We start from the raw sequence: 24,124 nt of genomic DNA, 5'->3' as shown, positions 1-24,124 counted from the left end.
GGAAATAGTTTGACCTTTTTTGGATCAAGCTTTTAAAGCTTTGTTAGGCAGGACCAGATAAGCATTTATTAATTTCACTCAACTACCAAAGCAAAACTCTTCTAAGTACTCTATCTAATGCCTCATGAGTTATGAGAGTTTTCTACCTTGGTTGGTGAGAATAGACACTATTCCTGCATTCCATGGATTGTTCCCTCCAATACTGATTCTTTCCCCAGCCTCAGGTGATCTCACACATCTGTGCTAATTGTTACTCAGCTGAATAATGGAGGGAAACTCTCCACTGATACAGGGGACCCTCTAATCTCTGAAATTCTCTCTGAGCAGCTTCCTCTTGTTTGGTGCTGTGCTCTGTGAACTCTAGCCACCTTGGACTCCCCCAGACCCTAAACTCTGCTTCCTCAACTCAGAGAGACTTCTAGGATCTTCCTAGGTTCCACTTCCCTGTGCTATAGCCTAGAAACTATTTCTGGACGGTATGATGTGGCAATTTCAGGGATCATCTCATTTTTTATCTCTTGGGATCACCGTTGGTGCTACCACATTCAGGGACCTATGAACCATTATTCTCATATCTTTTGTCCAGTTTTTTAGTTGTTTCAATAGAAGGATAAATATGGGACATTATTCCAATTTGGTCAAAATAGAATTCATTGTAATAAAGTTTCCATGGATGGATAATCTGAGGGTATAACAGTAACTTGAAGTATAATGGGCTATCCAACAAAGGATTTCTCACATTTGTCTTATATACTATTATGTTTTTCTCCTAACTTTCCCTCCAGTAATGATTTTACTACTTCTGTTCCATATGTAATTTTGTTGCAATTTCCCTATATCATTATCCTTATTTTTATCTCATCCTATTGTATTTTTATCTCAACTTGCTCACCCCTGCTCAAGTAGGGCTTTCTGCCCTTACTTAATAGAGGTTATAGCTTCCTGAAACCTCCTGAGGGTCTGGTCCAGTAGGAAATTGTTTCCAAAGATCTGGTTTTTGGAGACTTCAGGATGGAGCTTCCTTTCCTTCTTTGCAGCTCTGTTTCATAAGCTCTGTCATCTCTTCACAGGGCCCCTTGCAACATACAGAGTGTGTCAGTGAGACAGTGGTCTCACTCACTGTCCATCTGGATCATGGTTAACTCCTTTCTCAGATCACAACCCAACTCCTAGGACCCAGTAGGCTTTCATGTAGCACAGCTCTACTAGCCTGATGTGAACTGCTTGCCTTTGCCTGGCACTTTGGCTCTCTGAACAAAAAAGTGTACTGGTAGCATGGCCTTCCCTAGCAGGCATTACTGTTGGGGTTGTCTCTTCCTCTGCTTATGCCTTCAGTACTCCATTACTTAGTGGTTCAATACCTAAGTGGATTTGCCACTGCCAGTCTTCCTCTTACTTTTCCCTGTGTTTTCTGTGAGTTGCACTCTCTTACTGGATACTAAGAGATCATTTCTGTTGGGCATGGGTCTAGAGAGACTGTGAGAAGAGAGATAACCCTTAAAGTGCCTCAAGAAATTATAATTCCACAGTAAAATATAGGTGCCCAGTTTTCTAATTAGGAATAACCTCATGTTTCTGAAATAGAGGACAAAGAGTAGAAGAGAGACAGTATTTTCCTCCCTAAGAGAAAGAAATCTCCAGAGGGAAAACTTCCTCTGTTCCTGTGGTATGATCAACCACCTTCTGTATTTTCTTAATCCAAATGATTAAGCTTGCAGCTAGTCAAAATTCTTCCTAATTTCTGTAAACTCATTGATTGTTGATTCCAGTTTTCTCTTTTGAATATTCATCTTTTTATTTATCTTTAAATGTATTTGAGAAGAAAATTGCGAGAGAGTATATTGGTGAATTACCAATAGTCTGGATTTTGGAATCCTAGCCAAAACGCTACAAACTGAGTGTGTTCCCCAACAATTAGGCTAAATGGCACTTACGTGTTGGCTATTGATATTATTAAAAATTATTATTAATCTTTTCTGAAAATTCATTGGATATAGGTAAATTTCTTACAAGGATATAGATTCTAAAAGGGTCAGGATGGGGTCCATTCAGAGTATGAACTCTACAAACTAGATTTCTAGGGCCACTGATTTGATCATGTTTAAGTAACCAACACTTTTGAGGACACTTGTATAAAATTCTTTCCTCTATCAAAAAAAAAATGATGGAGCAGCAAAGGGGTTTGATATTTGCTAAACATTGAGTGCCTTTGGATGGTTTCCTTTTGCCTATCACAGAATCAAAGATCACTGAGAAGCAAGTGCCAGCTAAAGACCAAGTGGCTGCAACCCTCCTAGGAAACCCTGTTGCTCCATCTCCAGGCTCAGAATCCCCAATAGTATACCTGAAGGATGTCGTGTGTTACCTGTCCCTACTGGAGACTGGGAGACCGCAGGATAAGCTGGAATGTAAGTGCTCACCCTGTCAAGGGGCTTCAACTTTTTCCTAGAAGAAGATATTGATTTCATTCTAAACATGCTGGAGATTGATCTGGGATCATGGGTATTGGTGACATCTGCTTGGGGAAGGTGTTTCTGTCCTGTCTCCAGGAGTGAAATCAACATTTCTTGCAATCCATATTGGGATATAATACCAGTTGTATAGAGAGTAGGAAGTGCATCTGAGACCTTGGTATTAAGAATCAGGATTTGAAAAGGAGAGAAGTCTCTACAAGGGGTCAAGACCCCCTTCCTTTGCTGGCAGGACTTCCCAAAAGCCTCCAGCCAGAAATCTCCTTCCTTCTCATATTTTTCAAGGGAGGCTATTCAACACCTATCTTCCTTCTCCTATTCTATGCCCAAGCAGCTCTTTAAGTTTGAGGAATTCCTTTTTCTTGATCAACCTCTATCTTGTTAAAGCTTATTTCTATTTCTTCACCTACCCTTACCCCAAGTTTTTTTGACCTCTAGAGAAAAGGGACTAGTTAAGTAAGGGAGTTGAGCTTGGTTTCATAATATTACTGAAGTTGGTTTCAAAAACACATCTTCAGAGAGAGAGTAATGGCTGGTGGCAGAAAGGAAATCCCACAGCAGCTGAAACAGCCTGTAGTCTTGTAGAAGACTCAGTGCGGGGATGGCCTCCCCTACCTCCATGAGCCTACAGGCAGACTTTTAAAATAGGAGATAATAGGATCTTGTTAAAAAAGGAACATTGTTTTGGCTCCACTTGGGACCTTAGTAGATATTAAGGGAAAAAACACACATCATGGCAAAAGTCAAAATTCCAGTTAATAATAAGACTCATCAATAAAACTTAAACATTAACAAGGAAATGTCTGGCGAAGGTTAACCCTTGCCAAAATGAATGAAAATGAAAGTTATCTCATTAGCTGAGCTTAAAATCTCCCCCGTAGTTTTGAGGTGTTAACAATGTAAGTCTGAAGTGCTAATTTAGTGGCAAATATAGCAGACTTCTGTTTCTTTTGGTTAATATTAAAAGTGAATGTCAAATTATTCCCAATATTCAGCTGGATTATGAGTTATAAGCATTGTATTTGTCCATAATTACCGGAGAGGATATGGCAGATTTTTTCATATTAGTGACTTCCAGGCTGAGTCTTGTAATGGCAATAAAAAGAAACTGTATTTTAAAAAAATTTTTGTTACAAAAAATTTCCAACATAGATAAAAGTAGGAAGCACGATGGACTTCCATATACCCATAAGCCACCTTCAGTAATTACCTGCTTAACATGTTTTATTTATACTTCCCATGCATTCCCTCTGCCCTACAATATTTTGAAGCAAATTCCAGACATCATATAATTTCCCTGTAAATATTTCAGTAGGTACCTCTAAAATATGACTTTTTCTTAAATATAACCACAGCACCATTATCACATTGAAAGGCAATGATTCCTTACTATTGCCTATCCAGAGAGAAAAGAGGCAGAGCTAAAATAAGAACAAAAGCATTTGTGTAGGGCCTCAGAATAGCAATTAGGGGAACACAGATTTGGGCAGCAACCCAAATAGTGCCCTTCCCAAGGAATAAAAGTCAAGGGTTTTTAAAGACAAAAGGGAATGCTTGTATATGTTCTTTACAGAGAGCTTTGATTGGTGTTGATGGCAGAAAACTAATTGGTGACTAAGGCCATCACTAAACAAAGTCTCTTTTCTGTAGCCAGTTGCAGGTGTTCGGGCTAAGTCCTTGGAATATTTGCAGTTTGGTCCAATTCAGAGTTCACAGTTCCACCCAATGAGGAAGTGCATAAAGCCTATACCTCCTTAATGGCCTCCCAGCATGATTTTAAAACCCTTTGACATAAATGACATTTAATTTCACCTTTTATATATCAAATATTCAGATAATTTCCCCAATTCTATATTTCCAATAGTTTGTTTGAATCAGGATCCAAATATGGCCCATACATTGCCATTGCTTCTTAGGTTTCTTCTATTTTAGTTTTCTGCATATTTTTTTCCTTGTAATTTTTTGTTGTAGAAACTTGGTCATTTGTCATCTAGAGTTTTTCATCTTGTTTGCTTGTTTTTTTAATTAAAGCAGATGAATTCAGATCCTTTTCTAATTTTAATGATTGAAAGCAACTTAAGCTTTTCTTTTTTAATAACCAAACACATATCTTTTTGGAAATAATAGCCTGAAATCCTACCTCTCATTAGTACATTAATAACAATAACCCTCATTATTGAATACCTTTTATTTACTAATCATTTTAAATGAGTTATCTCATTTTAACCCCACAATAACCCTAGAAGGTCAAGGTGAATATTCTCATTTTATGTCAGAAAGCACAGAAAGTGTAAATGACTTGCCCAAGGCGCCATGCTGCTAAAAAAAAAAAAAAAAGCTTTCTTTTAGTTCTTTCTAGCTCTACTGTCCATGCATAGTAGGACCAAGAGAAAGAAAGCTCCGTGTTGAGTTGCCCAGACCCAGGGTCTGGGAACAGCAGTAGTGGGAAGGTCTGTCCTTTATGTCATTCAGCCATCTGTTTGGCAAGTCAGCCTCATATGCTGAATGCCTCTGACCAGGACGTTCTGAAGACTCATGGAGAATCAGAAGACTGTGATCCTACTTTGAAAGAATCTCGACTCCCACTACAATCACACCACTGAGCAAACACAAGGTGCAGGGATATTAAAACATGTAGAAAGATATGACAACACATGGGCCACCTAGCAGGATTGTTGTGACCTGTAGGGACAACACTGAAAGGTCCTGAGTGGGTATGTGGGGGAAGGGTCAGCCAAGGGAGGACCCATCGAGAAAAGTCTGTTGAAGGATTTCAAGAATGGGAAGAAAACGAAGATGTATTCAGCTCTGCTCCCCCACTCTGCTTACTTCTGAGGTCACAGACAGGATCTCTACCTTTTAGATGAATTGAAGTTCCCATGTCCTGAAAATGAAAATTTAGTCCTTTGCCCAAATTTCTCTCCCAGATCTTCCTTATCCTGGATCACCTCCCTACAGCTAGAACATGATAGCAGATATTTCTGAGTAGCATGTTGATATTTTAGAAAAACAAATACAATAGCTTCTATAATGGTAACTACTTCATACCTTTATTGAGAATTTGATAAGTAGTAATGATAAAGCATATAGGATAGTGCATTATACTTATTAAATGTCATATAAAAATATTCACTGATGAGAGAAAATAACAATAAATAACATTTGTTGAGTGCTCTCTACATTCCAAGCACTTACTAAGGAGTAAGACACCTAAATAGAAATCTGTATCATATAAGCTCAATCTTTCTGAAATCTTTAATGAGGCCAAAAACATTTAGATGTCACAGTATCGATTTTTAGAATGATCATGGCTGGCATTAAATCCTGAGGTGAATGAAATGTAGTTGAACTTCTTTGCTTGCTATGGGCATGTTAAGAGAAAGAACACATCAATTTAAACTTCTCTAGATATCTTTTTAAAGAGAACAAGATTGTCAAAATCTTCTCCTAAAGCCTTTCTAAGTATTAAAAAGATCAGCAAAAATAATTACTATTTATGTAATCTTACTTGGCATGTTTTATGAACATTTTAAAGGTTTAGTGTATTTATTTTATATATATCTTATAATACATTTTATGCTTGTTTTTATCTCATATAGAACAATTAAAATTATGGCAGAGGAAAAAATTGGCCTATCATTTACATATTAATCTTCATTAAAAAAAAAAAACTTAGGAGAAAGAAACCGTTGGAATCTCCATCTTGCAAGTAAAGAAACATGGTCCAATGAAGTTAAATGACTTGTTTGATGCCCTGGAGGTAGGACCAAGGCAGGACAAGGCCCAGATGTGAGTCTGCCTAAATCCACACCCTTTCTGTGTGCAATAGAAGCAATGTCCCAATTATAATTCTGGTGTCTCTGCCCACCACCAGTGGGCATTTGCTTTGAGCTATGTTTCAGTGATGCTACAAGGTATGCATGCTCTACCAGGAATCATGCTATGACCTGGATCTCATCAGCCACAGGGTAATTGCTTAGACAGGTCTAAAAGCCAGACAACTGGGTTTTCCTCTCTTTTCCCACCCTCTGTGTGAGAAGTCAGACTCTGCACCTTGGAGGGTGGACGAGTTGGCTGCAGGGACCTTTGGCCCCGTGACAGAACTGATCTAAAGACCAGCAGCATCAAAGCCGCAGCCCCTCCTTGGTGCCCGGAGTACACCTCAAGCCTCACCTCTGTGTTTCTTGCAGTCATGTTTCGTCTCTATGATTCGGATGAGAACGGTCTCCTGGACCAAGCGGTAAGCTCTTACTCCAAATGTCCTTCCTGAAATCAAAAAAACCTGGGGGAGAGGGGAGCAGGTAGCAGAAGAGGCTAAAACCTTCCAGTTCCATCCTTATAGAAATAGCAATGTCTCAGAATAGGCTGCAGAAATCCTGGTAAACCGTCACTACTACTTCCAAGAGGGCCGGCCTGGGGCAGAATGAACACTACCTTGGCCTTTTCATTCTAGAAGCCCTGGATCATAAAATTTCAGAAGGGGAGATCCTCTGAACTCCTACTTACCTAGGAGTAACTCCTACTTACCATCTGAACTATCTTACCTAGTTTAACTTCCCAGTCTTCCTCTCATACCCAGGGCACTTGTTCAACAGGTCTGGTTCTTTCTGCTCTGAGCTCATGGTCCCATCCCATTGCGCCTCGGAAAGCCTGAGATTCGCCCCCACTCTCCCTCGGGGATAGGACATGGATCATGGAGTGAAAGGAGATATGCAAAGGAAGAAGGCAGAAAGGGGGGAAAGGCAAACAGACTCAGGCCCTGTGCTCATAACTCCCAGTGTCAGAGATGGGACTCCTTAACAGAAAGGCTGTGAGGTTGAGGGGCATGGGACTGAGTCAGACCAGCCCCACAGGGAAGGAAGGAAACACATCCACTAGACCAACTAAGTCCCAATGTCCTCTAAACCCCAGGGCTCCTTTTAGGGATCCATATAGCCACATTGCAGTGCTTTGGATTGCATCATGCCAGGGAATAACCAGAGGACTGACTCTCAAGCATTTGATTGGCGCATGTTGATTGAGTGTCTGTCACATGTCGAGCACTGCTCTGAGCACTGGGGCTACAGCAGTGAAGCCACTGGACAAAAATCCATGCCCTCATGAAGCTTTCATTCTAGTGCAAGCACACACCCTATAAAGCATAGCAAGATATGTCAGAGAGAGGTGCGTGCTGGAAGAAAAATAAAGGAGGGAAAGGAAGTGCTGGTGGGAGGAGCTGCAGGTTTAACTAGAGGAGCTAAGGAAGGTCTCCCTCAGGAGACATCTGAATAGGGACTGGAAGGAAATGAGGGAGTGAGTCATGAGGACATGTAGAAGAAGCACCTTCCATGCAGAGGGAACCACAAATGTGAGGGTCCTGAAGGGTGCTTGCAATGTCAACCAATTTTTTTAAAAGAATTTATTTTTATTTATTCATGAGAGACACACAGAGAGAAGCAGAGACATAGGCAGAGGGAGGAGCTCTCCCCACAGGGGGCCTGATGTGGGACTCAATCCCAGGACCTCAGGATCACACCCTGAGCCAAACGTAGATGCTCAACCACTGAGCCACCCAGGTGCCCCGCAATGTCAGCCGATTAATGAGGAAGCTAGAGTGATGGAGCAGAGTCATGAAGAGGTCAAAGTGAGAAGTAATAGATGAGATCAGAGAAATAATGACCTGGGGTGGTTGCGAAGAGAGTTCGCCAAATATAGCAAGCCATATCAGTGATTGGAAGAGTTTGTTTCTCTAGAGAAATGGAGATCCATTGGAGATTTTGAGTGGAAGGATGACAGGACTTGGGTTTAAAAGGATCACTCCAGCTGCTGTGTTGATACTAGACTTTAGGGACTCCAGCAGGGATACCAATTAGGAGGCTATTGGGAAAATAAGACAAGAAATGATGGTAAGTTACACCAGGATAGAAACATTGCAGATGGTAAGAAGTGGTTAAATTCCAGATCTATTTGGAAGACAACATGGGTGGATGGAAGTGAGTCCTCAGTAAAAATATCTGATTCAACTTCCCATGGATGATCTCTGGCAGATGGAGCCCAGGCTCTATGTGAACACTCACAGGAATGGAGAGTTCGCTCTCTACCTTAAGACAGCCATTCCACTGCTGGGGGGACTGTTGGAGAGAGCTGCCTTCCTGCACAAAAGGCACCTCTAGTCTGCCAGAGAAATTCTGAACACAAAATAGGATTCTGTTCTCTCCTCCCCCTCCCCAACCCAGCAAAGACAGCAAAATAGGCCAGCCTTCGGCTCCTCCTTCCCTACATCCCTCGGCTTACTTCTGCCTTGTGTAGGACCAGGGCAGCTGACCAGTGGAATACTGGCCCTATATAATAGGCCTTTAAGGTTCAGAAGGTCTTGTCACATCTATCCCCATGATCTTCTCTAAGCTCAAATTCTCCCAATGTCTACACTGTTTCTCACAAGGTAGGCTTAAATAACCACTCTGACCGAGCTCTGGTTTGTCAATGCCGTTCTTAAAATATGGCACAGAACTGAACCCACTCCTCCATGACTCTATACATATCCACACGTGGCCTGACCATGGTAGATGTCCAGAGAACAAGTTCCCCCTAAATCTGCCTTCTCTGCTTCCTGAAAATGCCCACCCATTCGCACAGACCAAGACCGAGTCTGATTCTCACTTCCTGAATCACGTTGCTTTACTCAATGAATTTTGGACCTGCCTAGATGCACAAGCTCTTTTTTGTTGCACATTCTGCTGTGCCCCGTCCCCACTGTTCTGCCCGCTATGTTACCTGCATTTACTCCCTCATCTGCGGTTTGGCAATGCATTTTTAAAAATTTCAAATAAAATACAATTTTTTAAATCCCTGCTGGGTTTTAGCTGGCTTATTTTGATCCAGCAATCTACCTGGTGGAGGTAACACTCTAGAACTTTGCTTCAGTTCACCAGCGTGTCTCCCCTGATCAATCTCACTATGAACATCCTCAGTGGTGCCCCAGAGACACAAATGCCTCTCAGTCCAGTGTGTTTCCATGTGACTCTTGGTGCATGGATTCATTAGCAATCCAACGATTCTGTAAGGGTTTTTTTTTTAAAGATATTATTTATTTTTTCATGGGAGACACACAGAGAGAGGCAGAGACAGAAGCAGAGGGAAAAGCAGGCTGCCTGCAGGGAGCCCAATGCAGGACTTGATCCCAGGACCCCAGGATCATGACTTGAGCCAAAGGCACCACTGAGCCACCCCAGCATCCCACAATTCTGCGAGGTTTTAAATAAAGCCTGACCTCAGTACCAAACAGAAGTCTCACTCACCAGGCAAAGGTAGCCCTTAACAATTTCCTGTCCACAGAGTCCTGGCCTCATGGCTGGAGAAGATGCAAAGGGAAGAGAGATACCCAAAGGAATCTGAGTCATAGTGCCAATGGCCTTACCCCTCGCCCCCTCCCACACACACTGACTCCTGAGGAATATAGATGGAGCTTATGTTGCTAAAGCTGCAGGAATGAGAAGAGATAAAAGAGGGAGGAGGGAACTGCCTTGGTTTATAAGTGTTTAGGAGACAAGAATCCACAAAGGAGAAAACAGGGGTGCCTTCAATGCTGAGTCCAAGTGCAGAATTGAAGGAAGGTGAGTCCAGGGGGATCCAAGAAGAGCTCAGTGTTCAGTGAGTTTTCTTCATACCTCTGGTTTATCCATGTTCTGTGCTTCTTGTGAGCATCTCCTCTGCACAGAGCTTTGTGGTCAAGGCTGAAATAATAAGCAGAAACAAATGGTGAGCTCCTTAGGAAACACCAGTAACGTTACACTGCTGCTCCTCGCGTTCTGCCCTGCCCATCTTCCCATGGGGTTTGATTTTGAGTCTTGCTCTTGAAAACACATCTTCAATGGTTCTCTCCTCTTGATGTTTTCTAGGAGATGGATCGTATTGTCAACCAGATGCTTCATATCGCCCAGTATCTGGAATGGGATCCCACTGAACTAAGGCCTGTAAGTTTCCAGGAGTAAGAGGAGATGTCCAATAAGCTTTCAAGATGAAAATAGGACACTCAGGATACAAATGTTTACTGTGTATGCTTTCCCAAACTCACCTCCTTCTAGGCAGCTTCTCTGGGGTCTTATAACCCCCACTTCTCTGATATTAAAAATGAAAGACATAATTCAAATTATAATACCTAATAATACTCCCTAACCTTTCCACTAGAACCAAGTTTTCATAACAGGAGTTCAGGGAATTTTGAGCTAGAATAAATTTTAAAGATTTTCTCAATTACCAGATAATATTATTAATAATAATTACATTTGGGGGCTCCTGTGAGTCAGGTATTAGAATTTATCCCCTATCACATTTTCTCTTACTGTCACTACATTGCTACACACGTAGCAATATTATTTTCATCTTGTAGATGAGAAAAGCAGAACCCAGAGAGTAGAGGTGGCTGGCTGAAGGCCGCACAGGCAGGGCAGGGCGTGGAACCCTGGCCTCCTCAACCCAGTTTGCTCCCTCACTGCTCTGCTCACTGGGAATCAGAGGACAAAAGAGGTAAAACACAGACCAGATCACACAGAGCAAAAGAGAAAGAAGGGGACAGAGGGAGGCAGGGAAGCACAAGATAAAAGTGTACAATTGTTGCTCTTTGGGTTCTGCAGATACTGAAGGAGATGTTGCAAGGGATGGACTATGACCAGGACGGCTTTGTGTCGCTAGAGGAATGGGTCCATGGAGGGATGACCACCATCCCACTGCTGGTCCTGCTGGGCATGGATGACTCTGTAAGTCAGCAAGCCTGAGCTCAAAGAGTTCTTGCCTTTCAGAAGCATCAGGTTCCACTTAGAAACTTAGATAACTTAAGGAAGTTATGTCTATATATGGCCCTGGCTCCTACCTCAACTTCCCCATGGACACACCATGTGCTCTAGACCAGCCCCAAAGTCTTCTCTTTCTACCTGTTGGTGCCTGGCATATAGTCATTCATTTGACAGAGGACGTTTACTAAATTAAATAAAGCTACTGTTCTGAGCACTGCAAGGGGACGCAAATACAATACTCCCCTATCAGAAGCTTAGACTCAACCAGGCAGGGGGAGAAAAAAGTCAAGGGAGAATTTCATCTTTTCAACAAATTAGGTTAAAGTATGCTAAGAGTGTTGACGAAGGAAGGAAGGGAAGGAGAGATACTGATCTATCATAAGGTAGAGGGCGTTCAGTGACGCTGTCTTATTTAACCATCAAAATAACCAGATTAGATATATTTCCCCCCAATGTATACAGATGGAAAGCTGAGATTCTGGGCCTAAAGGGTAAAGGAGGAGCCAGAATTTATTTGCACTGGACTCCAAAGATCCCAAGCTTTCTGAAACCTCCCACACTGAGGAGTGAGAAAGAGGGAAGACGCTTTGGAGGTCCTTTGACCTGGCCGGAAGTACATGTGGGAGTCTGATATCTCCTTCTTGAGTGTAAAGTTCAGGTAGAAAGCCCTTAGAGGATGTTGGATCTGGTTCTCAAGGATGAGTATGATCTGGCCGATGGAAGATGATAGAAGAAAGAGTTTATGGCTGGGAGAAAAGCTTGGTCAAAGACCTACATGAAAGAAAGTTCAGAGTGTATTAGAAAAACCTCCCAGGTTTGTCAGAGTAGGGGGTATGTAGGAGGCTTAAGGTGAAATTAGTGGTAATATATGCCTGCATCTGACCTAGTCTGCTTATCTTACAAGGGAAATAACTTCCATATATGAGGTAGGAAAGATAAGAACTAGAAGTACAAATGGTGACATTAAGCACATTCCAGGACTGTTGCACAGGTTGTGCAATCTCTTTGAGATTGCTAAAATGCGGTAGAGAGGAAGTTCAGCTGGGCTAGCCTCTAGCTGGCTATCATTACCCGTAATGTCTCTGTCTGACAGTTGCATAATTCAGAACCGCAATTCATAAGCTGAGCCTCCATTCCCAACACTCAAGAACGAAGAATCCTACAATCATCCTAGCATGTCCAGTTCTTCCCAAGTGCTAAGTAGAAATCCAGGAGCCAGGAGCTAGCTATACAACTTCTGCTTCTTATTCCTTAAGACCCATGAAGTCGGAGCTGGAAAAGATCTTGGTGATTCATGCTCTAGCCTCTTCATTTTACAAACTGAGAGCCACAAAGATAAAGACTTGCCTTAGGACACACACCTAGTTAGTACCAGAGGCAGATCTCCATATTCCGGAAGAGCACACCCTTTATTCAGTGATTCCTTATCAAGAACCTACCAAGTGTAAGAACCCACAGGAGCTAGGACATGGGGTGGTCAGATAAGGAGGGCATATTTTCTGCTCCAATACTTGAATCAAAGTGGAAGTTCCAGCATATCTGTTTTTTTTTTTTCTCTAAAACATGGGAATGGAGATGAGACATTTTAATCACGAGGAAGCAATTTCTATTTTCTTTTCTGTTTTGGACTTGCTAAGTCCAAGGTGTCATGCAATTCTTTGCATGGAGGGGATCCACTATCATATGGCTGGAGGAGGGAGAGAGAGCATTACCCCCAAAGTAGCATTACCCCCAAAGCCCCCCCACCAGATGCCAGACCAGCCTTGCAGAAGACCATAATTTACACCAGTAAAGTGGCAAGCAAAAGCAAATGTGAATGTAGTTTTTATTAATAAAAGCTTTATGCATTTATTTTTAAATATGCACTAAATTGTAGTTTTTACATTTTATAGTCAAGATTCTGAAGAAAGCATCCCTCAGTGTCTTAAAAATCACATGGTTCCTTTGGCTTTTTCAAAACCCACACGTGGCCACTAAAAAGTCTGAGATCTCTGAATGGCACAGTTGCATAGGAGAAGAATTCTGCCTCCTGGGGAAATTGTGACAGCACCATAGTCCCTGGCTGGCACCGGGGAGGTGCCGCCCTCACCCTGTAGCCTCCGATGTGCAGAAATGAAAGGGCCACATGATGGTGCTATAACCCAGGCAGAAATATTACTTTAGCCTTCATCTGGGTCTTTCTACTTCTAACTAACCCTGTGTCCATAAAAATAGTACCTGAGGAAAGGAAAGTCAGCTGATTTAGTTAATAAAGGGATTTTCAGATAAAATGACAGTCCTTCGGGCTATATGAAGAAGCAGTGCTGAAGAATGTGCAACTTCACTCCTGTCCATAAAAGAAAACCCTAGATTGTATAGGTAGGGGAGAAGGATGAAAGGAACATGGGCTCAAGCCAGCAAGACTCCCAATTATTAAAATCAGTCGCTAGTTATTTTATAGTGTTGGACTATTTATAAAACTTCTCCAGGACCCCTCTTCTTCATTTCTGGCATAGGTAAATACCTACCTCCTTATACATAAGGAAACACTCTGCTTATTTTGCCTTTCCTAGTGTCTAACATGGAGAGAAATTTAATAAAAGCTGTAGTTCACAATGTGGTAAGCACCAGATTAGAAGCTTTACTCACATTATTTCATTTAATTCTTATAAAAATCCTCTGAGTTAGATGTTTATCAAATGAAGAGATGAATCAATATTTTCATGAATCATTTAATCAACTAGTAAATCTGTTTGCTAAAGTGGAAACCATTAAATAAAAAGACTTTAATTCTGTAAAACTCAGATCTTGAAAGAAGTAGGGTTTTGAGGTGGTGAGAAGAAAAATGCTTAGCCTTCCCCAGGGAGGAGACCAGCATTTGGAAAAACAGATGGGCTTCTCCAAAGACCATAAGGAGCACAATCTGGGCACAGGAATGGAGCTGGCTGCTGTGGGCAGCCCAAGCCAGAGGTGCCCAGAAGTAGGAACTGGGTGGGAGTTCGGCACGCTGGACCCTATGTACCTGTCAATCCTCCTTACCTTATTGCCACAGTTCTTATTGCCCATAAGACCAGCCCAAGGGTATTAGTTTTTTGATGGAAGCCATTAGAAAAGTTTAGGGACAGCATACATGGAAGCATGTTCCTACAGCCACAGCCTCTAGTGACACTGCACTCCCAGAGCTAGAAGTGGGAAGTTCTGGTATTCCAGGGAAGGTGTGTGATTGTGTGAGGCTTGGCTCATCTAGTTGGATAGGATGAATTGGCTTCCGGGCCAAGTCTGGAGGAAGTAGTTTAACCCTCTCTCCGTCTTTGTCTCTTTGCCATTTTATCTGTGCACAGAAAGTTGAGGGAAGTACATTGCTTTTGCTAAATTGCTTTTTCTTGCTTATAAAACCAGCACATGCTCACTGTAGAAAATTTGGAAAACACCAAAGATAGGAGAAATTCGAAATTAAAGTAAATCTGTAGGGCTGCTAACCCCTGTTAATATTTAGTGACATTTCTTCCCATCAAAGATCTTATTATATAAAACTGAGGCTATAATATATCATCAGATTTGCAATCTACTGTTTTCACTTAGCATTGTACCGTGAGCACATTCCCACGCCAATAGATATTCTTACTAATATCTTTTTGATGGTCACTTAAAAATAAATCATATGGATGTACCACAACTAACCTTTGGACAATTTTGAGATCTTCAGGATATTTCCAGTTTTTCACTATTTTAAACAATGGTGGATTTAAACATCTGGCAGAGCACCAAAATGTTCATCTTACTTTCAAATATTATTTCTTTGTGTGTGGGGGGGGAGGTGCCTGGGTGGCTCAGTCGGTTAAGCAGCCGGCTTTTGATTTCAGTTCAGGTCATGATCTCAGCATTCTGGGATCAAACCCCACATCAGACTCCGTGCTCAGGGACGAATCTGCTGAAAGATTCTCTCTCTTCTTCTTCCTCTTCCCCTCCCTCTGCTCATGTTCTCTTTTTCACAAATAAATAAATAAATAGTAAAAAAAAATGTATTTCTTTAGGACAGAATCCAAGAAGGGGAATTTTAAGTCAAAAGTTACAAGTAGTTAAAAATGATGACAATGGATGGGTGGATGGATGGATGATGGATGGGTTCATGGGTGGGTGGATGGATGGATGGGTTCATGGATGGATGGATGGATGGATGGGTGGATTTATAGTAGAAGATAGATTAAAAGTTTGTGACTTACCTTCTGCCAGCCATATAGGAGAGGTCTTATTTTATCCCCCATATATACATTCCCACTCAGGAATATCTGAATTTTTAATATTTGCTAATTTTAGAAACAAAGGACTTTGTTTTGATTTGTGCTTTTTTTTTAAAGGAACCCCTAAAACAGTTAAATAAATGAGTATTTTGTCTTCTGTATATGAGAGGTCTTTTCCGAAAGAAGGAAGAGACCTATGGGAGACGCTCCCTGGCTTCTGCTAGCAGGGGGCTACCGTTCAGCAGCTCATTGCACTTATCCCTGCAGGGCTCCAAGGGGGACGGGAGGCACGCCTGGACCATGAAGCATTTCAAGAAGCCCACCTACTGCAACTTCTGCCACATTATGCTGATGGGTGTTCGGAAGCAAGGCCTGTGCTGCGTTTGTGAGTAAACTCCCTTCAAACCCCCTTCCCAGGAACCACCTTGCTCTGCACATACTGAGGGAGAGGTTGGGTGTTTCTGCTTCCTAGCTTGAGGGACCAACAGCAGGGAATAAAGCAAGAGCTCTCTGTCCTACTTTTGTTTTGCCCCAGTCAAATGGACACTGTCCTGTTGTCGAAATCCTGCCATGGGCCCTAGAGCCCTAGAAACAAATTGTTAATGGCCACACATGATTTTAAAACATCTCATGATGGGGATCCCTGGGTGGCTCAGCAGTTTAGCACCTGCCTTCAGCCCACAGCGTGATCCTGGAGTCCCGAGATCGAGTCCCACATCGGGCTCCCTGCATGGGGCCTGCTTCTCCCTCTGCCTGTGTCTCTGCCTCTCTCTCTCTCTGTGTCTCTCATGAATAAATAAATAAAATCTTTAAAAAAATTAAAATTAAAATTAAAATAAATAAAACATCTCATGCTAATTTTAGTTGGGTCTTGCTAGCAAATGTTTATTTTGCTGAAGCCAGGGGTTGGTTATTAATAAACAATATAAAACTGTATTGTGTAAGCACGATGGAATTTAAAACCCTCCATTTGTTTCTCTTTGTAATCCATTTAGTAAAGTCAGACAGGAAAGGAGTCAAAAAAAAAAAAAAAACAGGTGAGAAAGGAGGGGAGGAGACCAGAGAAAGGAGGACCACGGGAGAAAGATGGAGGGGAAGGAAGGAGAAGGGGTGATGTTGGAAGGAGAATGGAGATGGGAGGAGGAGAGAGGGGGAGAGACTACAGCACAAAGGCTTTATAGCGCCCAGGGCCTGCAATGCAGAGTCCTGCCAGCCACCTTACCATATAGGCAGCAGACACTCCGCCTGGACCCACTGGAGCCTAGCAAACTACTACTATAGGAGAGCCCTTGGGTGAGGTTCAGGCTGCAGAACCATTTCATCTGAGCATGCTCACATGAGCTAGGCAGCGCGTGACCTGGCCACAAAAGTCACCTTGGCAGAGCTGGACCACCAGTATGCCAAGAGCCAGCATCAGTGGGCTAGTGCAGGGGCCACCAGTCCTTCTAGCACCCAGTCACCTCCAGCTCCCACACTCTTCTTAGGGAAGAGCCCAATCTCATTCCTAGTGGGTTCCAGGCCTCTGGGCCTCTGCTGTTCTCATGGTAGCAAGGAGTGGTAACAGCCACAATGATCACGTGTGGAATAGCTGTTTGGACACAGAGACACAGTGAGTGCTGTCTACAGACGATCTCATCTAATGCTGTGAAAGCCTTGCAAACAGAAAGAGAGGCAAGTTTATCCGGAATTTTATAGAAGTCCCTGAATTTCAGAGAAGTGAGGAAAGCTACCCAAGGTTATGTGTGTGGTGGCCAATGGCAGAGCCAGAGTTCAGGCCCAGGCCTGCCTGACACCCAAGTGAGCAACACCCCCAGTCATTCTGTTTCCTCCTCCTCCTTTCTGCATGGCATGGGCATATGAGAGGAGGACTCCTCATGTTTCTTTAAGCAGAAAATGCTTTTCTGGGGATGTTTTCTTCCTGCATTTGTGTTCCTCGGTGGAAAGCAGTGTGGTGGGGGAGAAGGTATAAAACCACGTCTGGGAGAGAAGTGAGGACTGTCTTCTCACTGAGCAACTGTTGACTATTTTAAATTTCCACTAGGAAAGCCAGCTCCATATGTCCCTTGCCTCTGACTGGCCTCTCAGAGGGAGGCATGGGACTCAGCTGGAGTGGAGGTGGGCAGATGGCTGGACCTACCTGGGAGGCAACTTAAAAGCACTTTCCTTTTTTTTTTTCCAGACTGCAAATATACTGTCCATGAACGCTGTGTATCCAAAAACATTCCTGGATGTGTCAAAACATGCTCAAAAACCAAAAGGGGCGGTGAGGTTAGTGCTACCTATTGCCATGGTCTACTGCATGCAGCATCCCAGGCAACATGTCCATCACCACAGATTCCTGGGCAGAAAGTTTTATCCAGTCCCTTCTCTGCCTCAAGGACCCCCCTTAAATCATCCTGTTCATCCATCAATCCATCAGCATCACCCTGGTGCCCACTGTGTGCCAAGCACTGTGTTAGGGGGTATGCAAGTTACAAGATGGTCCCCAGCCTGTTCCAGAACTGTGCAGTCTCTTGAGAGAGAGACAGACAAAGCAATACTACATACAAAGTGAGATGTATGATGACAAGAGGGCTATGTGGGACAGAGTGGAGGCACCAAGGAGGAGGCCAGGGAAGGTCCCACATAGGAAGTGGCATTTGAGTTGTGTCTTGAATCCAAATCAGGAGGACTTCACAAGGCGTCAAGGAGGCCAGGGCACCCCAGGCAGAAGCAGCCTTGAGTGCAAGGCATGGAGACATGGTGTATTCGAGGATCTGTACTTAGGTTGGTGTGACTGGGACAGAAGATGCTTAGAGGGAAGTGACAGGCGATGAAAAAAGTGCTAGGTCCAGCCTGGGGAAGTTGTCACGAGGCCAGCTCTGGAGTCAGAAGGGGACCCCCTACGTAGCAAAGAGGCCTCTGAAGAGCTTTAAGCACGTGATGTGATGACTGAGTTTGTGAATCAGGTTAACTCCTCTGACCATGGGGCAGGAGAAAGATCAGAGGGGGCCACAGAGCTCCTCCAACAGTTTAGGCAACAGGCGGTGCCTTGTTGAGGGCCGGCCTGGGGTGGGGTCTGCACTTGCTACACTCAATACACTCATGTTCACACTATAACACCATGGTGGCTGTCTCTACTGAGGGTCCCCTGGCCATGCTGGTTGTCGCATATTTTGATTGTCATTCTGGCTGAGGTAGAGGAGATGAAGGGAGAGTTTGAGACATAATTTAGAGGTAGCACCACCAGTACTTGGTGATGGGGACATAGGGGATGAGAGCGAGGAACAGGTCAGGAATGGCTCCCTGGTTTTACTTAGCCATTGGGTGATGCCATTTATAGAGTCTGGAAGTAGACTCTCCTTAAATTTAGCAGGGAAAGGACACTCTTAGATCCTGCAGAGGGAAGAGTCCATTCAACCTGAGTCAGGAGATGATTAGCAGCAGGAAGTAGCATCCAGCTCTCCACAAAAGAACTCCTGAGAAAGAAGGGCACCTCCACAACACACATGCATGCCCCATGAGACACCGCATGGTCCCGTGTCTACTCCTGCAGCACGCCCATACACACCTCTTTTCATGTCCATACCTTTCACCAGGATGCACCGTGTACCTCCTGGGCTCAGGCCCTAAACCTACACTCTGGCCATTTGCACACACACAACAGAGGAAGGCCACTGACGGACGAGTAGAGCACATTCACAACCTTCTGAATCTCCAGGGGCAACCCAGGTCCTTCACCATCCTCTTCTGGGATCAGAAGAGGATGGAGAAGGCAACGTGGTGGTGGGACACAGCCATGGACTTGGAGTCAGAAAACCTGGCCATGAGTCCCTACTTGGCCACTTACCAGCCTTGGAACCTAGGGCTGGTCACTCAACCTCTCTGAAGCTTCATTTTTATCTCTGCAAAATGGAGATAACCAGAATCTCAAAGCAAATTCAGTACAACCGTATAGATGACAGGTTGATCACCAAACGGGGTATTTTATACCAGCGGGGATGTGCAGCAGAAGGTGAGAAGCTGCAAAATAAACATGACACATCTTCTAGAGCAACAGTTTTACCAAAAAACTTTAGTGGGGAGGGCATAGTAATTTAATTGATAAGTAATTTAAAAACTTTTATTTAATACAGATAAGGATGGTATCATGCAAATATTTGATGTGTTTTTAATATTGTGTTTGGAGTAGGCACTTCAGGCTATATCCTCACATTCCTGTGGAGTCCATATTCTCTTTATTCTGTTGTTTGGAGTGCCCTGCTAGAAAATTTTGAGAAGTTCTGTAGAAATCCTAGATGGACCTAACTGAGGGCTTAGGCTCCCAGAATTTGGTGTCATGGGGCAGTTTGGCTCCACTTACACACACACACACACACACACACACACACACACACACACACACTGATTTTCCCACCTGCTTCTCAAATTCCTGGGTTGTCCTGGTGGCATTTCCGGGTTAGGAGCAGGTACAGCCAGCCCTCCAGGAAACAGATATGCAAGCCACTGGCTGCTGAACCACACTAATTTCTTTGGATTTTTGTTCTGTTTTCCTTCTAGAATGCCTCTCAACCTTAGCTGCACATTATAATCATAATCATACAGAGTGCTTTAAAATAAACTGATGATGAATCCTGTCTCCAGAGACTGGTTCATCTGGTCTGGAGTGAGGGCTGGGCATTAAGACTTCTAGAAGTTCCCAGGTGGTTCTAACAGGCTGAGGGCCACTGGTCTATAGAAGACGGGAGGGGAAAGGGAATTATCTCTCAGTGGACACCTCTCAAGGGCCAGAACTGTGCCAGAGAGGCTCTTCAAAGGGCACTATCTTTTTTAATCCTCCCAGAAAACCCAGAGGTGGGGCTTATCATGCCAGTTTCTACAGATGAGGGACCTGAGACTTAGAGAGGTCCAGGAACTGGCAAGGTCACCCTGCTGCAAAGTGGAAGATCAGTGACTCCAACCAGCTCTGTCCGGGTCCCAAGCCCTCTAGTGCTTCCCTGCATCGTGCTGCCTTCCAGAAGAGGGCGCACACAAGCACATCACTCTGCAAGGAGTTCTGCAAGACAGACAGATGGACTGCCAGACAAGATGCTGTTCAGAGGCTTGCTTGCCAGGGTGAATGAGCTATTCAAAGTGCAGGCCTAGTGGCTTTTCGTCTACTTTGATTAGCGTGATGGTGGTTAGGCAGGGAGGGACCAAGTCAGTGCAATTCAGCAAAGCAGCCCCGTGCCCACTAAGTACATCCTCTGAACAGAAAGCGGCCCCTCTGCACCCCCCCAACCCTGTGCTCCTCCCAGACCTTTCTCCTCCCAGGGCCCTGGGCCCTGGGCTGTGGCTCTGCAGCCTTCCCTGGCATCCTTCCCTTCCCTCCTGCAGGTGATGCAGCACGCGTGGGTAGAAGGGAACTCTTCCGTCAAGTGTGACCGGTGCCACAAAAGTATCAAGTGCTACCAGAGCGTCACCGCGCGGCACTGCGTGTGGTGCCGGATGACGGTGGGTTGGCGCGCAGGGTGGCCCTCTTTCTTTTCAGTGTGTTTTTGCTCAAGCTGCAGCCAGGGAGCAGTGGACATCCTGGCAGAGGGCGTGAGCGGAGCTCAGGGAGCAAGACTGGGGGGCACAGAGCCCCCATTCAGTGCTCTAACGGTGGCTCCAGTGAATCTCCAGGCCGTCCAGAGGGAGGGCAGCCCCGGATCCCGGGGAGTGAGAGCTGCTGGAAAAGAAGCAGACCAGTCCACTGCCTGTGTGGCCAGGCAGCTGTGAGCAGCAAGCCAGACCAGTAACTTTTCCACCTGGGTGTCATCTGGGGCCAAGGGCACAGAGTAGGAGCAGAATTAGACACCAGAGCCCTTGTTCCTCAAGGCATCAGCAGAAGGCACACCCCTTACAGCAGCCCCACTGCCGAGGCCAGAGGCCTGCATCTGCCGCTGTCACCACAACAAAGATCCATGTCCCCCCAGGACACCTGAAGCTGCCCATCCTGCCTGCCAAAGCAAACTCTGTGTCATGTCTTGTCCCCTCAACCAGGTATCAGCCTCAAAAAGGATGTGCCTCCACATCAGCCTGTGGAGATCAGATCTCTTAGAATGCACAGGTGGAGTTTTGGATTTTACTTCCAGCCTCTTGCAAGTTTGTTCAACAAGATCTCCTTCCTTACAGAGTCTCAGAGCCTAGGGAGCAAATGTCCAAGGGGGTTTCTGGAATCCACATGGCGGTGCCACGCTGCAGGGACCCAGGCCTGCCCATTGCCCATTTCACTCCAGCAGTTGTGGACAGCACTCTGTCTCCTTTCTCTGCCTGCAGCCAACGTGGAGCCCCTGACCACATGTGCTCATGTGTACGCACACACTCACACACACACATACACACATGCACCTGTACTGCCAAAGCCAGCAGTGCATAAGAATTTGGGGGAGCATTGCACAGTTGCCTCCCCAGCAAACCTCTGAACCCTCACACCTGACATTGCCTTGGTCAGTTTCACTCACTGTCATCTTCATTTTTCCTCTAGTTTCACCGCAAATGTGAATTATCAACACTGTGTGATGGTGGGGAACTGAGAGATCATATTTTGCTGCCTACTTCAATATGCCCTGTGACCCGGGTAAGTGCTGCCATCCAGAAGACTCTGGGGCTCTGGTCTCTCCGGGCTCACGTTTCAGATGTAGGCAGCATTCAGAGGCTCACATCCCTCCCTCTGTGGGACTCCTCACAACTCCTAGGGCCTCCTCACAACTCCTAGGGTTTGTGTTCTCACTGCAAGTTTGAAAGGTTCTCGCACTCATCAGATTGTGAGAGAAAACTCCTCTGACTGGGCCCCCCTGCTGGCCACCTAGCATGCTCTGAAATGGCCCATTGAGGAAAGCAGGTACCTTCCTTCTAGGCACCTTGCCAACGGAGCACAGCTGCAGGAATTTATCACCACCTGCATGTGGCTAGGCCTCCTGGGCCTCCCTTGTCCCTATCAGCCTGCCTCTTCTGTCTAAACATGAACCTCTCTCTGCCTTGGGGATTCCCACCTAGGTGTCCCCACCCTGTTTGGAGATGAAAGCAGGAAAATTAAAATCCCTTTATCTCCAACTGAAACTTTTTGCCTCTTGTGTTGGAGACACCTCTGACCAAATACCAAACACCTTAACTGTCCCCTTCTGTCTCCAAGATGTGGCCAAGTCCCATTGATCTCTCCTATCTCACCCTTGACTTGACCAGCTACCTTTTTGTCATGAAAAAAATTGAAGGAAAAACACTACTTTGGAAAACCAGTTGGCAGTATCTACTGGGTCGGAAATACACTCATTCTGTGACCCAATATGCTCTCCTGTGTATCTGCCTGAGAAATATGAGCACTTTTTTACCAAAAGACCTGCATAAGAATGTTCATATTGGTTTTGTTCAGAACAGTCAAAAACTAGAAACCAACTAAATTAAATAACTGCTGACAGCAGGGGTTTGAGGCATCTCCATGCAATGGAATGCTGCATTGTAGTGGGAAAGAGCCATGCTCAGCTGAAAAAGCATGGACAGGCTCAAAGACACAATGTTGAACAAAAGAGGCAAGACTCAAAAAAAAAAAAAAAAGACATTCCCTATGATTTCACTTGTGAAATTCAAAAGCCAGGAGTTATGTACTTGAAGAGACCATAGTTATAAGGGTATATATATATTCATCAAGCTGGAGATTGAGATTTGAGCCATATTATATGAAATAAAAATTTAAAAATAAATATTGAAACAAAATAGGACAAACAAAACCAAGAAAAATGACTTATTCACTATCACATCCTTTAGACCGTGCTTACCAGAAAAGCCAGATGTAAGACCATGCTTCCCCCAGTTCTAGCTTCTAAATCAACAAAGTAGATTTCTGCCAGTTTCAGAATTTCTTCTCACTAGGTCTGTTCCAGGGGCTTGAAGTTAAAGTCAGAGCAAATAATGACAGAGGCCTGGGGAGTCCTAGAGAAACCCAGAGGAGAGCATGGGTTTGTTTTTTTTTTTTTTTTAGGCTCAAAGCCCCATTTTAAAAAACTCTTCCCCACTCTACACTGGTTTTGTATTGTCTTTCTTTATATTAACTCTTTGTTTTTCTTCTGATCTCTCTCTCTTTTTTTAATTAGGGCATTTAAAAAAATATGTTTGTCTTTCGTCTCTTGTCACAGGACAGGCAAGGTGGAAAGTCTGATGGCAGCGCATCAGCCAAGGGTGAACTTGTAATGCAGGTACCTCAGCAAGCCCTAAGTCTGGTCTCTCATTCTAAGTGTGTCCAAGCCTGCAGAGAGGACAGGGTTTGGGTTCTAGAGAAATAGATCTCAACATTTGCTTTCTCATATGATTGATTACATAATTACATCACACAAGAGGGACACTTTATTTCCAGCTTGTGGAATTATCTTTGACCACTACACTGTTGGCAAGTGGTGAAATGGGAGGTTGGCCGATCCCATTGCTGGTCAAGTTAACTTTATCACCCTTTTAGGAACAAATTATATAAAACTTACTGAAAATATACAATGGTTTTTCCAAGACTATCAGGCTGTCTCTAGAATGAGATCTGCCAAAACAAAATTAGCCAGATCCAAAAGTTCTTCTTCATCCTTAAATGTCTACTTAGGAATGTATACTTAAGAATTTTTTTAAAGATCTTATTTATTTATTTGAGAGACAGAGCATGAACGGGGCGGGGGGGAGG

General features: G+C 44.1%; 1 protein-coding gene across 5 annotated transcripts in view; it reads left to right on the top strand.

The window, feature by feature from the left end:
- The window catches only part of DGKG (diacylglycerol kinase gamma), a 205,836-nt gene that overhangs the window by 64,712 nt on the left and 117,000 nt on the right, over positions 1-24,124 (top strand). For 3 of the 5 annotated variants that reach the window (XR_008662173.1, XM_055308224.1, XM_055308225.1), the window contains exons 6-14: positions 2,238-2,408; positions 6,662-6,711; positions 10,349-10,423; positions 11,084-11,206; positions 15,730-15,847; positions 17,642-17,730; positions 20,818-20,934; positions 21,950-22,042; positions 23,595-23,654. Coding sequence is in view for 2 of the 5 variants with exons in the window: in XM_055308224.1 (XP_055164199.1) it covers positions 2,238-2,408; positions 6,662-6,711; positions 10,349-10,423; positions 11,084-11,206; positions 15,730-15,847; positions 17,642-17,730; positions 20,818-20,934; positions 21,950-22,042; positions 23,595-23,654 (896 nt within the window). In the remaining 3 variants the exon portion in view is untranslated. The remainder of the gene's footprint in view (positions 1-2,237; positions 2,409-6,661; positions 6,712-10,348; positions 10,424-11,083; positions 11,207-15,729; positions 15,848-17,641; positions 17,731-20,817; positions 20,935-21,949; positions 22,043-23,594; positions 23,655-24,124) is intronic. The other 2 variants (XR_008662175.1, XR_008662174.1) reach the window with 2 other exon arrangements.

This window comes from Nyctereutes procyonoides, unplaced genomic scaffold, assembly GCF_905146905.1.
Source record: "Nyctereutes procyonoides isolate TBG_1078 unplaced genomic scaffold, NYPRO_anot_genome, whole genome shotgun sequence".
Classification (NCBI taxonomy): domain Eukaryota; kingdom Metazoa; phylum Chordata; class Mammalia; order Carnivora; family Canidae; genus Nyctereutes; species Nyctereutes procyonoides.
The sequence above is the reverse complement of the archived record's forward strand: the minus strand, read 5'-3'. Positions and strand labels throughout refer to the sequence as shown.